We start from the raw sequence: 14,665 nt of genomic DNA, 5'->3' as shown, positions 1-14,665 counted from the left end.
CTAAGCCTTACATTTGCCCCCCTAATAAAAATTTATCCTCGAAATTTACATGGCTAAGCTTCTGAACTTTGAAGATACTTACTCTCATCTCATCATCGAGATCTCAGATAGTCTCTCTCATAAAATGATTGCTCTTTAAAAAAAACTTGACATGAAGAATGAGGTGTCATCTTGAAACTTACACTTTCTATCCATAATATGTATCAAATTCTATTGATTTTACCTAAATAATACTAACATCCTGATCCTAGATCAGAATTCACAATTCTTTTCCCATGACATCAAATAATCCACATAGAATCATAAAAGACTCAGATGTATTATCAACAAAAGCAAGTGAATGGTTGATCATGGGACACTCTTCATGATCTATTATGTTCTTTCTCTACTTAACCTCCTTTATCATTGGTTAATCTCAACTCTTTCAATTAGATATGGTATTTTATGCTGAAGGAGTAAGAACCTAGAACTACATGAAAAGATACATATGTCCAAAATAGTCCATGACCGAGCTCAACCAAGGACCCAACAATCTATGAACCCTAAATTGAAGATGTCCAAACTTTCTTAGTAATAGGACCATCAAAGTAATAACACAAGCACATCCAGTATAGCCTAAGAATCCACAACCTTTTCAAGATTAACCTTCAAACAAAATTTCTTTTACTAGGAAGACCAAATCAAGTTTTCCATATAGTGCCCTCCAAATCATAGAGTTAATATTTCTGACGAGCTTCAAATAACTTAACTTACTGTATTTTTGCTGCTTAACTCTGATTTAAACCACCAATATTCTTTAGATTCACTAAATGATTTTTGGCCATATTTTGCATTGAAACTAAAAAGACTAGAATTCCTAATATTTGCAATAAAACCCTAGCAAAGCTTTGGATCTCTTTATTCCTAATTTGCCTTGAGTGTAATTATCCTGCCTATCCCCTATAAAGCTTCTTTCACCAAGATCACTAGCATCTCTCAGAAAACCCTCCTATGGTAACTCACATAAGCCTTTAAAAACTAATTTTCTTGGGCTTTCATTAATGGTGGTGTTGACCACCCAATGGATTTTGATGAATACAAAACACGAGAGTATAATTTCATTTATCTTAACAATTTAATTGAGGATTTCATGTGTTTAATTAAGAATATTGTTAAGAAATGTCTAGGCAAGTTCCCATAATTTTTATGAATTTATTGAAGAATTTTTGAGTTGAAGAAAACAGATCAGGGACAGCCGAGACGTCTCCGGGTTGTCTCAGAGACGTCTCTGGCACAAACAGGAAGAACTGGCACGTCTGGAGACGTCCCGGTACCTGCGGAGTCGTCCCCGCAAGTAAAAAGCAGACCAGCGGAGTCGTCCCCTAGATAGCGGAGACGGCTCTCTCAGGGTTTTCCAGAGAATGATTTTTTCGGAGATAAGGCAGCGGAGACGTCCCCTGAAAAAGCGGAGTCATCCCCATGCAAAAAGCGCAAACAAGCGGAGACGTCCCCGTAAAGCGCGGAGACGTCCCCGGAGCGCGGAGTCATCCCCGAAGCAGCGGAGTCATCCCCATGCAAAAAGCGCAAACAAGCGGAGACGTCCCCGTAAAGCGCGGAGACGTCCCCGGAGCGCCTGGGACGCGACTGACAACTTTTTCAGGTAGATTTGAATTTCAAACGGTCATATCTTTGTGTCTAACGGCTATATTTGCTTTTTGGGCTATAAAAGGGACCTCTTAAGTGCTTCTCAACAACTTCTCACCAACCCAACACAAGATCATTCAAGAGAGAAGAAAGAAAAAGAGGTTCAAGGGAGTTAGAGCTTTCAAGAGGAGAAATCAAGTGCATTCAAGCTTTCCCATCTGATTTCGAGCTCATCTACTCACTCCCACTTGGCAATCAAAGCTCGCATTCAAGCCAACGTGATCCACATCAGAAGAACCACCATCATCCACGCTTCCAACGGCAAAAAGGGTTCTTCCGATTTTATTGTTTCTCATTGTTATATTTGCTTCTTAAGAGCTTTCAAATCTTTTGTAAAACGTTTGAATATTGAGCTTGTTTCAGTCAAGGGACTTGGAACAAGGGATAGGCGTCCCAAGCCTAAGTTAAAATTGGCGGATTGTAGGGTTCGTTGTTAGCCCAGGGTAAAACAACGAGTTGGGTAGTTCACTCGAAAAACTACCGGATTGTAGGGTTCGTTGTTAGCCCGGGGTAAAACAACGAGTTGGGTAGTTCACTCGAAAAACTACCGGATTGTAGGGTTCGTTGTTAGCCCGGTGTAAAACAACGAGTTGGGTAGTGCACTCGCAAAACTACGGACTGTAATCTGGACGATATAGTAAAATTTCCAAGAGGTCTTGGGGAGTGATGTAGGTGCTGGGGTGCACTGAACCACTATATGTTTGTTGTGTTTGTGATGCTTTTTGTCATTGTCTAACTTGCTCACTTACTTACTTAGATAAATTGCTTGCTTAACTCTTATCCGCGCATCCTTTAGTTGCAAGCATATTCAATTTACTTAATCAAGTCTCACTCAATAAATCAAACTGTTGCTAAGTTTAAATTCCACTGTGCATCTATACAACTTAGCATAATTAATTGAAAAGTGTTAGAAGTAGCCTAAAGTTTTAAAAGACCCAATTCACCCCCCTCTTGGGTTGTATCCACTGGGCAACAAGTGGTATCAGAGCGGGTGCTCAAATATTATTTGTAGTCTTAACCGACTAGAGCCAAAGATCATGACAACTCAAATAGATAGTTTTCTAGGAGAAGGACAATCAATTGATACACCTCACTATTTAATGGCATAAACTATACACATTGGAAAATACGCATGCGCATTTTTATTCAATCACAAAACTATTATTTATGGAAAATCATAACAAATAACCTTCACACACTCTCACAAACTATTAATGAAAAGGACTTAGCACAATTGAACGCTAATGCTATGAACATGTTATATTGTGCTATTCAAGAAACAAAGTTTAATGAAATTTCTGCATGCTTATCTGCTAAGGAGATCTGGGATACTTTAGAAAATATTTATGATAAATCTCAGACTAGCTCACATGTGCTTCAAATATATACTAACAATGAGACTGCAGAAAAGGGTGTTGAATCTCCCTCAGTCGAGTCGACTCCAAGTATCTCAGAGTCGACTCTCAAGTTCACCGAGTCGACTCCAATAAGGTCCGAGTCGACTCCGAGGCAAATCAGCTTCCTAAAGACAAAGAAGAAAAGGAAGCAAGAAGAAAGGAAGAAAGAGGTAAAAAGGAAGAAAGCCTTGACCAAGAAAGAGTCAAGCCAGAAAATAAAAGTTAGGAGCGACAATGATGATATTAGCTCCAAGAAACTACAAGAGGTAACTGACTTGTACTTTATGGCACAAGAAGACAAGGTAAAAACTGAATCTACTCTTACATCAAATAATTTTCAAGAAGAATTTTCTTATGATGAATTATTAAATGCTTTTCATGATTTGTATGGTGAATGTAGAAATTAGCTGTAAAAATAAAAATCTTAAGAAACTAAATTCTGAAAATGAATGCTTAAGGTCATTTTCAGAAGAATTGATTCAAAAAAATCATAGCTTAATTAAAGAAAATCAAAACTTAAGCGAAAAAATTAATCAATTAAATCTTGCATTAACAAATTCACCGTAAGCTCAGAAAGATTAAAAATGATGTTTGAAAGCCAACATGCTGATTTGATAAATCAAAATTTAGCTTGACTCCTTCACTTAGCCATAAATCTCTAGAGAAAAAGGTTATCAATTTACCAAGCAAACCATTAAATAAGATAACTTATTTCAAAAATGAAAAGGATGGGAATAACAACTTTACCTATCGTTCTAGTATAATTAAATCAAATGGTAAAGTTATTACTATTAAACAGATATGGGTTCCAAAAGGAACCATATGTCCTAACTCTCAAGGACTCAAGCAAGCTTGGGTACCCAAAATGAAAAATGAGGATGTACACATAGGTGTACCAAGGTACCCATGGAACATAAAGAAACTTAAAAAGTTATTAACAAAAAAATAATAATGAAATCAGTAATTCTTGCATCTCATCATTATTTGTGCTTTAGTATCTGATATGATTTGCTAGTAGTGATCAATTTTGTGATATAGAAAATACTTTTGGAAATATAATCAAATTCATTTCATTTTACTCACTAGTGGATAAGGTGCTAAAATATTAATCAACTTATTAAGAATAACTCTATGAATTCTCTATATGCTTGATTGAGAGTTTTATCTATGGCATTATTGTTATTGATCATAGATATGATAAGTGTACTTGGTATGCTTTTGAATATATGCACTATGAATACCAAGATTAAAGAAACCATATTTGGCAGCTCATGCTAGTATGTACTTAATCTCAAAAGACCTTGCCATAGGCTACTTAGATTATCCTCTTAAAGTCAAAGTTTTACTATGCATGCTAAATAAGGAACAAACAAAATAATTTTAAATCTAGAGATGTTGTTCCAACACTAATTTTCAAAAGCTTACATTAGCCTTGTTCTTGGCACTCAAATTAAAATATCTGCATTGGCAAAACTCACAAAAAGCGATCAAATGATAAGGTTTGCAAACTATGAAATCATGGCATAGTGATTGAAAACCAATTTTGTGTTAAGTTGGGCCAGAAAATAATATTTTCAGCACCAAGGACACCTTAAGTAAAATAGGATTAATAGAATTCTGAAGAAATGAAAAAGACAATTGTGTATGATAGTCATCTACTTAAATGATTTTTAAAAGCTATCATCACTGCTTGTCATACATATGATTTCTATAGATCTATTTTTGATAAAAACTCCTTTTGATCTTCTGAAAATGGAAAATGAACCATTGCATATCTTTCATATTTTTCAGTCGTACATGTTATGCTTGATATGTTCTATGAAAAATAATGCCAAATCTGATAGAGAATGTCTATCTTGGATATCATTCATCAAGCAATGCATATAGAATATTCAATGAAAAGATTTTAGTTGCAAAAATATCAAGTCGTCTTATTCTCTATGAGACTAATGATTTATTGTCAAGATACTAAGATCAAATTATATATGGTTAATCTTTTACATATAACAATCTGAAAACTTGTTAATAATTATAACAAAATTGAGTTTCTCAGAAATGCACTTAATGAAGAAAAATTGATAACTACTAAAAGACTGAATCAAGAAAAGATGAAATAGATCTTGATTCTTGCATGATTAAAAGTAAAGATCACCACTATCATTTGCTTGACTCATGAGCTTTATATTCTGTCAAATGAATGTGTAGAATTCACTCCTATGTGGTTATTTCATTAAAAAGTAGATCTATGTTAAATAACCACCATATTTAAAAATTACACATTACATATATGATAAAGCAATATGTGATTTAAAATAAGCATCAAAAGCTTGATATATAAAAGCTTAGGTAACCTTGTTGATAGAAAGTAATAGTGATAAATCTATGCATCAAAAAGAAGAATCTATGATATTTGCTTGCTCATAGCACATTGATGGCATCATTTTTGTTCTACCAATGAGATATATTGCAAGGTGAGTTTGCAAGGTGAGTTTGAAATATGATGAATGAACATCTTCTCTCAAACTCCAAATTAAGACAAACAGGAAAGGGGATCTTCATTGACCAACGTTAGTCCACAAGATAACTCTTATAGAAGATTGGCATGAAGAAGGTATATCTATGACCCCATCTTGTAGAAATTGAAAAGGATGAGCAAAGTAGATTTATTGTTTAAAGCTGTATTGAAGCATGATAGAATAATTATTTTATCATACAGCTAGTAGACCAGATTGTATGCTCATTATGTGACCTTGTGCAAGACTTCAATCTAACGTTAATGAATCATATTTCATTGATAACAAATAAATCATAATCTAAATCTTGATAGAAACAAACGTTTAAGATAAGTTGATTAAAACTTAGCTAACATATCCTATTGATAATTATCTTAAGAAAATAGAATCTACACTAAACTGAGTTGACCTTGATAAATCTTTCTATTGCCTCACATGCTTGTCCTTGAACTATCTTGGATCTATCTCTTTAGTTCAAGTGATATGTGCTTGCTTATATTTAGGCAATCTCTTGAGTAAAGTGACTCAACATACAACTATTGTCATATCTTATATTGAGTCATCTAATTAAAAAATATATATGTTGGATGAATGCTTTGTATCTTAACGAAACTAATGACCTTCCTTCAAGAAAGAAAAATGAGAGATTTCAACTTGAAGGATATCTTCATGTAAGATACACTAAAACATTCACATGCAAACAAGAGAGAAAACCTTCTTCAGCCAAAAGTTCACACATAAGAAATCTAGTTTGGCTTGAAGAATATATAATGAATAAGTAATTCTAGATATCTCTCTCACAAATTAGCTGAGCAAAGTCAATAACTTTAAATCTTATTATGACATGATTAAAATCATTAATTGTTAATCTTTTGATATCATGTCCATATATGTATTGATTGACTTATACTTTTAGAAATTGTTTCATGGTTTGCCCAAACTAAAATATATCTTTGCCTATGTAATAACCATGAAATACACAAGTTTATGCTTAAAATTTTGATTTAAAATAACTTGTGAGAAATTGTGAATCCTTGAGCACAATAAAAATGTTGTTTGCATGATATACATCTATATGATACATAAGATTATTTCTTTATTCCGCTCTTTCATGTAAATTACTTGAGAATAACAAAAAGAGAGAGAGATAAAGAAAAGGAAGTGGACATTATTCAAGAGGTGAAAAATCTAAGCAAGGCAAGTACTCCAATCTTAAGGAAAAAAAACAAGCATAATATATTCGACACATATGGAAGGGATAAAATCCATAATTGATTACACTCAAACAGGGAGAGTTTGAAGTAAACATCTTAACCTTTCTATATTGCTCATCATAGGGATGGTGCCAATGGGAGGCTAGTGGTAGTACCCGGCACTATTTGACCCAACTATTCGGTGTAGGGCATATTAGGGACGGCACAAGAGGGAGGCTAGTGGTAGTACCTCGTGCCCCTTCCCAACTCCACCGGATAGGGAGCAAATAGAGTATAGAGTACAAGAAAGTAAAAATGAAAGACAAAGTTAATGAAAGTATATAAGAAGAATCAAGTCAAATTTTTAATCACTTGAAAACACACTTTAAGGATGAAATCATTGCAAGATTATATTTAATAGGGGGAGTTTATTTGAAAAGAATTGAGTTTGATTCTTGACATGCTTGTTCTTAATATTTTAATACATGACTTAACACATAATATATTTTGCATGTGACATAATGTCTTGAATTATGGGTTCTCAATATTTTGTAATGCTTCATACTTGGACAATTTGATTGAATGTTTGAAATGATACATAACATCTTTTGTTTGGTTCTATTGGGAAGAAATTTCAGATTTGTCATTAACAATCATCCCTAAAATCTGAAAATTGAATAAAATTGTAGAAAAGGATATCTCTATTTAGGAAAATGAATTGATTCTGTTTTTATCCATCAACTTGCCTAAATTTGGTATATAATGTTCTAAGTTGTACCAAAACTCAACATTAAATACAAAGAATCTGAATATGCTCTTATATGTTTGAAATATGAGTTTTCAATCGTAATGGTTTAAGATGAGCTACAATGAGGAAGATACATATCTCAAATTATGACTTTGAAAGCTTCTATTGAAAATCTTTATGAAATTCAGAATCTGATTTTGTATAAAAGCTTAAACTTAATATGATTTCTAAATAAAGTCTTAATTTAAGAAAAACAGAATTAATTTTGATGCCTTGGTTGATTGCTCCGATACGCATCCGAAACATATCATTTCTTATCTTCAAAGTATACTAATATTGGTCTAAATGATGTGTCTTTCAATGATCTTGATTGCAAGCAAAGATTTTTAAATATATGACTTTATTTTGATATTAAAAAATATTTATTGTGCTTCATGTATACATTGCTGAAAAACTATGATTAAGAAATTGAGTTCTATAAATATATGAATATTTCAATGATCATCTATATGTTCTTCTCTCCTATATTATTAAAGACTTCCATCAATAGAGTGAATGATCTTAAGGCTAGAAATATTTCAGCTCACTCAAATGATTCTAAAAGAAAGAAAATGTAAATGCTTTTGAAAGAAACTGAGCTTCAAATGAATCATTTTCTGATTAATATTTCTATACATTTTCTCTAAGATTAGGAGAAAGCATAACTTGTTCTTAAAGGATTAGAAAGAGTGATTTCTATAAATTTTGAATAATTCTAGATCACTCTACATTCTCGATAACATAGAATTTCAGTTTTATTCACATTTATCATTAAAATCTGAAATTCAACCAAAGGAAAGAATGATTAAAGAGGAATGCATCTTTTGAGGGGGAGCTTTAGATATCTTATCCTAAAGTTACTTTAATTTGATGCATACCTTGATTTTCATGGATTGATTTTGATGAACCTCCTTATATTGCAATACTTGCTTTAATCATAAGTTTATACCTTGAGATGAGTTCTATAGAGGTTGTCTTATCTCAAACCTTGAGTCTTATGAAAATAAGCTGATAATTATAGAAAATATATTTTTGAGATTGACAATTTTATTGAACATTATCTTCAAATTCTAAACTCTTAAATGGAATGATCAATTAAGGGGGAGAAAGAAAATTTCAGAAGGAGAGATCTTATGGAACTTAATCGCATAAATCTATAACTAAAGGAGAGGGAAAGAATACTAAAAGAAAAGTGATCCTAATACTCTCCAATATGTATCATCTGAAATTTAAATCTGAAAATCTTTATGATACACCTTGAGGCTTGTTATTTGGTTAGTATATCTTATGCATCACTCATGAACCAAATTGCAATTCAAATAGTTGATCTTAAGAGCCTCTAACTTAATGAAAAAAGGGGGAGAATAATATGTTGAATTTTCTTGAGTATCTCATAGAAAATCTATTTTGAAATTCACTAATGAGTCCTAATTGGGTTGATCTTTAGAACTTCAATTTTGTGCCAATTCATATTTCTCTTTAACAAATTGTGCTTATTTTCTAAAGAAATAAAAGAAAGTCTTTAAAAGAGCTCTAAGATGTATCAAAAATTGCATGAATTCATATTTTGGTATTTGTGCCCCAATGCTCTTATTATCATAAAAAGAACTTTGAAATAATGATCCAACATGATGATATGTCTTTCAAATATATAAGTTTTGATCCTTTACTCTGAAAATCAATTAAATTGCTCTCATGTTGATAAAATACTCAATAGATTGGGCAAAAGGTCTTAAATGAACAAGCTTTCATACTTTTGATGAGAGGTTAGATTCCACTCATATTTTTTTTTTTTTTTGAATATCATTTGTGGTACTTCTTGAATTAACCTAAGGAAGTCTACCTACACTTGATAGAAACTATCTTTGTTCTGCTCCTGAAATTATCTTAATTGGCTTGATCTATGCTCATTAATCTGATTCTAATATTATTGCCTTGAGTTATATGATTCATATCCTTGCAATAATTTGACATGCCAAATCAGAGTACAATAAGAAATATTTGAGTATTCTTATCTTTATGCTTAATGTTTCACTATCTTTTTGATGTTGTCAAAAAGGGGGAGAAATATTTAAGTCTATGCTCTAATGCATTGTGTTTTGAATTGAATACAAATCAGCTGAAATTGAAATGTGTTAAGCTGATTAAATCTAAAGCATTATCATGAAGTATGTTTTAAATATATATGCTTCTACTTCATGCAACTTAGCTATGCATTAGTTCTAGAACACAATATATTTTATATTGCACATACTCAAATACTGTGTATATGTTTAAATCTTAAATTTTGCATATACTCAGTGTTTTGTCATCATCAAAAAGGGGGAGATTGTTGACCACCTAATGGATTTTGATGAATACAAAACACGAGAGTATAATTTCATTTATCTTAACAATTTAATTGAGGATTTCATGTGTTTAATTAAGAATATTGTTAAGAAATGTCTAGGCAAGTTCCCATAATTTTTATGAATTTATTGAAGAATTTTTGAGTTGAAGAAAACAGATCAGGGACAGCCGAGACGTCTCCGGTTGTCAGAGACGTCTCTGGCACAAACAGGAAGAACTGCACAAGCCGAGACGTCCCCGGCACCTGCGAGTCGTCCCCGCGTTAGCGGAGTCGACTCTCTCAGTAGCGGAGTCGACTCTCTCAGTGGGCAGAAAGGCGTTTTTCAAGGGATATGCGCGAGACGTCCCCGCTGTACGCGGAGTCGTCCCCGCAAGTAAAAAGGTGACTTCCCGAGTCGTCCCCAAGATGGCGGAGACGGCTCTCTCAGGTTTTCCAGAGAATGATTTTTCGGTGATAAGGAAGCGGAGTCGACCCTGAGAAAGCGGAGTCGTCCCCACGCATAAAGTGCAGACAAGCGGAGACGTCCCCTGAAAGAGCGGAGTCGACTCTCTCAGGGAATTCCAGAGGACATGATTTTCGGAGATAAAGAAGCGGAGTCGTCCCCAAAGCAGCGGAGTCGTCCCCACTCAAAAAGCGCTAACACGCCGAGACGTCCCCGTAAAGTGCCGAGTCGACCCCAGATAAAGTAAAAAGTAAAATCCTGTAGGCGAGACGTCTCTCGTGTAGCGGAGACGTCCCGGAGCGCCTGGGACGCGACTGACAACTTTTTCAGGTAGATTTGAATTTCAAACGGTCATATCTTTGTGTCTAACGGCTATATTTGCTTTTTGGGCTATAAAAGGGACCTCTTAAGTGCTTCTCAACAACTTCTCACCAACCCAACACAAGATCATTCAAGAGAGAAGAAAGAAAAAGAGGTTCAAGGGAGTTAGAGCTTTCAAGAGGAGAAATCAAGTGCATTGAAGCTTTCCCATCTGATTTCGAGCTCATCTACTCACTCCCACTTGGCAATCAAAGCTCGCATTCAAGCCAACGTGATCCACATCAGAAGAAACCACCATCATCCACGCTTCCAACGGCAAAAAGGGTTCTTCCGATTTTATTGTTTCTCATTGTTATATTTGCTTCTTAAGAGCTTTCAAATCTTTTGTAAAACGTTTGAATATTGAGCTTGTTTCAGTCAAGGGACTTGGAACAAGGGATAGGCGTCCCAAGCCTAAGTTAAAATTGGCGGATTGTAGGGTTCGTTGTTAGCCCGGGGTAAAACAACGAGTTGGGTAGTTCACTCGAAAAACTACCGGATTGTAGGGTTTGTTGTGAGCCCGGTGTAAAACAATGAGTTGGGTAGTGCACTCGCAAAACTACCGAACTGTAATCTGGACGATTATAGTGAAATTCCCAAGAGGTCTTGGGGAGTGGATGTAGGTGCTGGGGTGCACTGAACCACTATATGTTTGTTGTGTTTGTGATACTTTTTGTCATTGTCTAACTTGCTCACTTACTTACTTAGATAAATTGCTTGCTTAACTCTTATCCGCGCATCCTTTAGTTGCAAGCATATTCAATTTACTTAATCAAGTCTCACTCAATAAATCAAACTGTTGCTAAGTTTAAATTTCACTGTGCATCTATACAACTTAGCATAATTAATTGAAAAGTGTTAGAAGTAGCCTAAAAGTTTTAAAAGACCCAATTCACCCCCCTCTTGGGTTGTATCCACTGGGCAACACAAAGTTTCTTGGGCGAGGTCGGTTGTTGTTCTGTGCTAGTTGGTCTGGCTATTTCCGCATGTTGGGTTAGGAATTGGCTCCCTACAGGAGCAAGTTCTACACCATCATTGATAAGGCTTGCACCTATTGCATGAGCCGATTGAATTCAACAGATACAGCTACAGGTATATACTGAGAAGGATAAGAATTTGGACCATGCAGAGAGCCATGTGATGGGTTGAGCGTCTTATTGAGCTTGTACGTTACTATCTACGTTGTTTTCTCCTTTTGATTTCATGTTTTCCAGATCTCTCCTTGCTTCCCACAAACAATGCCAATCTATTGCTGCCAAAACTCGATATGTAGGTTTGAGGAATACCGATCGATTGGCGTGGAAGGAAGAAGTGGTAATCTACACACGTAAGGAAGATAGAAGGTCGCCAGAGCTAATCCAGCTGGAGACTCTTCGGTAAACCTCTAAATCTAATCAAAAATTGTAGCCCTACCTTATTGGTATTCCTGAAAAGTTTATCCTAATGACATTGACCAAATTTAGTTCTCAAATTTTCATCCCTTTGCAAAGGCATACAACAAACTAATTTTAAACATAATGGCAAAACGAGCCTACATGAGTGATGATAAAAAAAGCCCATAGCATCAAACTGAATTACGATTGTTTCATTTTCAAATATCAGTTAGACTGAAAGAAGGAAATGCAAGCATTGAATGAGAAACAGAGCTACTACCATGCATCTTTTAAGGTAATCTTTTAAACTCAAGCCTTGAAAATTTCTCATCTAGCCTACATGAAGAGCTCATCAATGAACAATTCCAAATGTCCCAGTTATGCTGTTACAACAACTCCATTAAGCATCAACCACCTCCCACCAGTTAGCAAAACATACCATGTTTATTTTTACATTTCACAGACACACATCATTGACTTGAGCTCTATTTTCGCAGTGAATTATGTTCAGTAATCCATAGAGATCCAAATTCCCAAGAGAATTTAGTGAATAAGCCACTATCTCTATCCTTGTTGTTCCCTCCTTGCTTTAGAGACTAAAACGCCATACTCCTTGAAGCAAATGCTTTCATTCGTTGAGCAGAAGGCTACATGCTCTCTAGAAAAATCTGCTCTCATACATACTAATCTTTTCAATCCTCTGCTACATCATGTTCCTTCCTGTAGTCACTTATCTGATATTATGGTGGTAACTGCCACCTCCTTTGACAAGCAAAATTGAGCCATTGAGGAATTCCAAGACCATATGTTGATGTACCAATGTTTCTTTTGCTTCTCTTTGAAGTTGTTTTATAACACTGTAGGCTCGATATCACGGGCGGAACATAGATGTATTTCCTATGTCCTGCAAAGGCAAGCGTCTGGGAAAATTTTTCTGTGAATTCTTAAAGCGGCGGACTAGGGCATGTTTCCTTTCTCCCTATGCGAATCCAGCAATCTGTGTTGGTGGTGTTTGATCCTATGGAAATCTTGATTCAATGTCTTTGAACGGGTTCCAGTGGATGAAGTCGAAGGATGAAAAAGCTCAACCGTTGTTGATTGGAGCTTGATTTGTAGCTCCGACATCTGTTTCTGTAGCTCAGTCACCTTGTGCTCAGAGGCGTATGCTCTTTGTTTCCACTCCAGCATCTGCAAAACCACACCATCCTCATAAATTGTTTAGAGGCATAGAAATGAAATTTGAGCAGATCAAGCCAAAAATCCAGTGACGACTAATCAGGCTGTGCACAATTTAATAAAGCATGATTGAGACTGATTTCTATTTTAGTTCATTTCGTACTTGAAAAAAAATGGCAAAAACAAATATTCATGAGATGAAGGAAAACCTTACTTGGCTTTGAATGGAGCGCATATCAATGTCCGAGGTAATGGCACGGTGTTGCCAGAGTTCTCTGGATGACTGGAGCTCCTCCATTTCCACCCTAACTTGATCCAACATGCCTTGCATCTCGCTCCACTGCTCAGTCTCTACCCTCACCTGCTCCATTATCCTGCCCACCACCTTGCAGTTGCAGCAGTTCCCCGACCCTATCGCAGCCCATCTCTTCTCCTCCACCTGTAGTAATAAATACAACAGTCACGTTCTAAAGAGTACAGCTCATAACGAAGAAAAGATGCAATGTTTGAACTATAATGTTGTCATTATCTAGAGCAAGTTTGTTCATCATGTATTATATAGATCAACTAAATCAATGATCGCCACATTGACCATTCAAGTTTCCACAACCCTGTTGAGGTTTAATTTATTGCTTTCCATCTAAAGAGAAAAGGTGTTCACATAGAATATTAATGCATCTTGATTGCAAGTAAGGTACAAGTTATAGATCCTCGTCCTTGGGCGTGCTATTCCTATAACCAAAGACGTGCAACTAGGATTAAATAGTTAGCTCATGTTTGCAGTTCATATAGTGACCTCACTACATGATATGCTGCAAGTTATTTTGGTGCAGGGAGAAGTATCTTCTCGAGAGACCCATTAAGCAATTATCACATATGAACAAATGACATGCAGATAAAGAAACAGACCTACGATCCTATATGAAGAAATTTTTATGAACACCATGCAGAAGATTAGAATACAAAATTTATATTAAAATAATCTACAAAAAATTGAGGTTTACCTTGAGATATATGAGAAGTCACTCATAATTGTTGTAGGAATATACTGTAGAAGAAAAAAAACACAAGAGTAGCATAGATCTTCGTCTCCTCCTCCTTGATGCCATCTCCTCAATAGAATGGGTGCCTTTTAGGAATAAAGGAACCTTGATGCCTTATGGTTTCATTATAAATAGATATATAGAAATGGAGTAAGGATATACCAATTACCATAATGCTAATGGGTAATTACAGAGTCCATTAACCAATCCAGACCTATACAAATACTCACTACACCACACGACTAAGACAATAGGGCTTAAAATAACCATATGAACACAAAACTAATCCATAATCAATGGGAGCCTACTTTATGAAAAATTCTAATATTCTTCTACTTGAGCGGCATT

The 14,665-nt window shown here is 35.1% G+C and overlaps 1 protein-coding gene across 1 annotated transcript; it reads right to left on the bottom strand.

The window, feature by feature from the left end:
• Positions 1–12,386: 12,386 nt before the first annotated feature.
• LOC120109556 lies at positions 12,387–13,992 on the bottom strand. The gene is made up of 2 exons (XM_039123285.1): positions 13,489–13,992; positions 12,387–13,286 (listed from the first exon to the last, which is right to left on the bottom strand). The coding sequence occupies exons 1-2, from the start codon at positions 13,642–13,644 to the stop codon at positions 13,056–13,058; spliced, it is 387 nt and encodes a 128-aa protein (XP_038979213.1). The 5' UTR covers positions 13,645–13,992; the 3' UTR covers positions 12,387–13,055.
• Positions 13,993–14,665: the final 673 nt, after the last annotated feature.

Source organism: Phoenix dactylifera, unplaced genomic scaffold, assembly GCF_009389715.1.
Source record: "Phoenix dactylifera cultivar Barhee BC4 unplaced genomic scaffold, palm_55x_up_171113_PBpolish2nd_filt_p 002371F, whole genome shotgun sequence".
In the NCBI taxonomy this organism is placed as follows: domain Eukaryota; kingdom Viridiplantae; phylum Streptophyta; class Magnoliopsida; order Arecales; family Arecaceae; genus Phoenix; species Phoenix dactylifera.
This window is presented reverse-complemented; position numbering and strand designations above follow the sequence as displayed.

What these genes read in the sequence shown, in the direction of transcription:
- LOC120109556 (XM_039123285.1), bottom strand. Translation starts at nt 13,644, where the DNA reads ATGGAGCAGGTGAGGGTAGAGACTGAGCAGTGGAGCGAGATGCAAGGC. An exon ending in TGCGCTCCATTCAAAGCCAA is followed by an intron (nt 13,287 to 13,488) that starts GTAAGGTTTTCC and finishes GTGGTTTTGCAG; the next exon opens with ATGCTGGAGTGGAAACAAAG.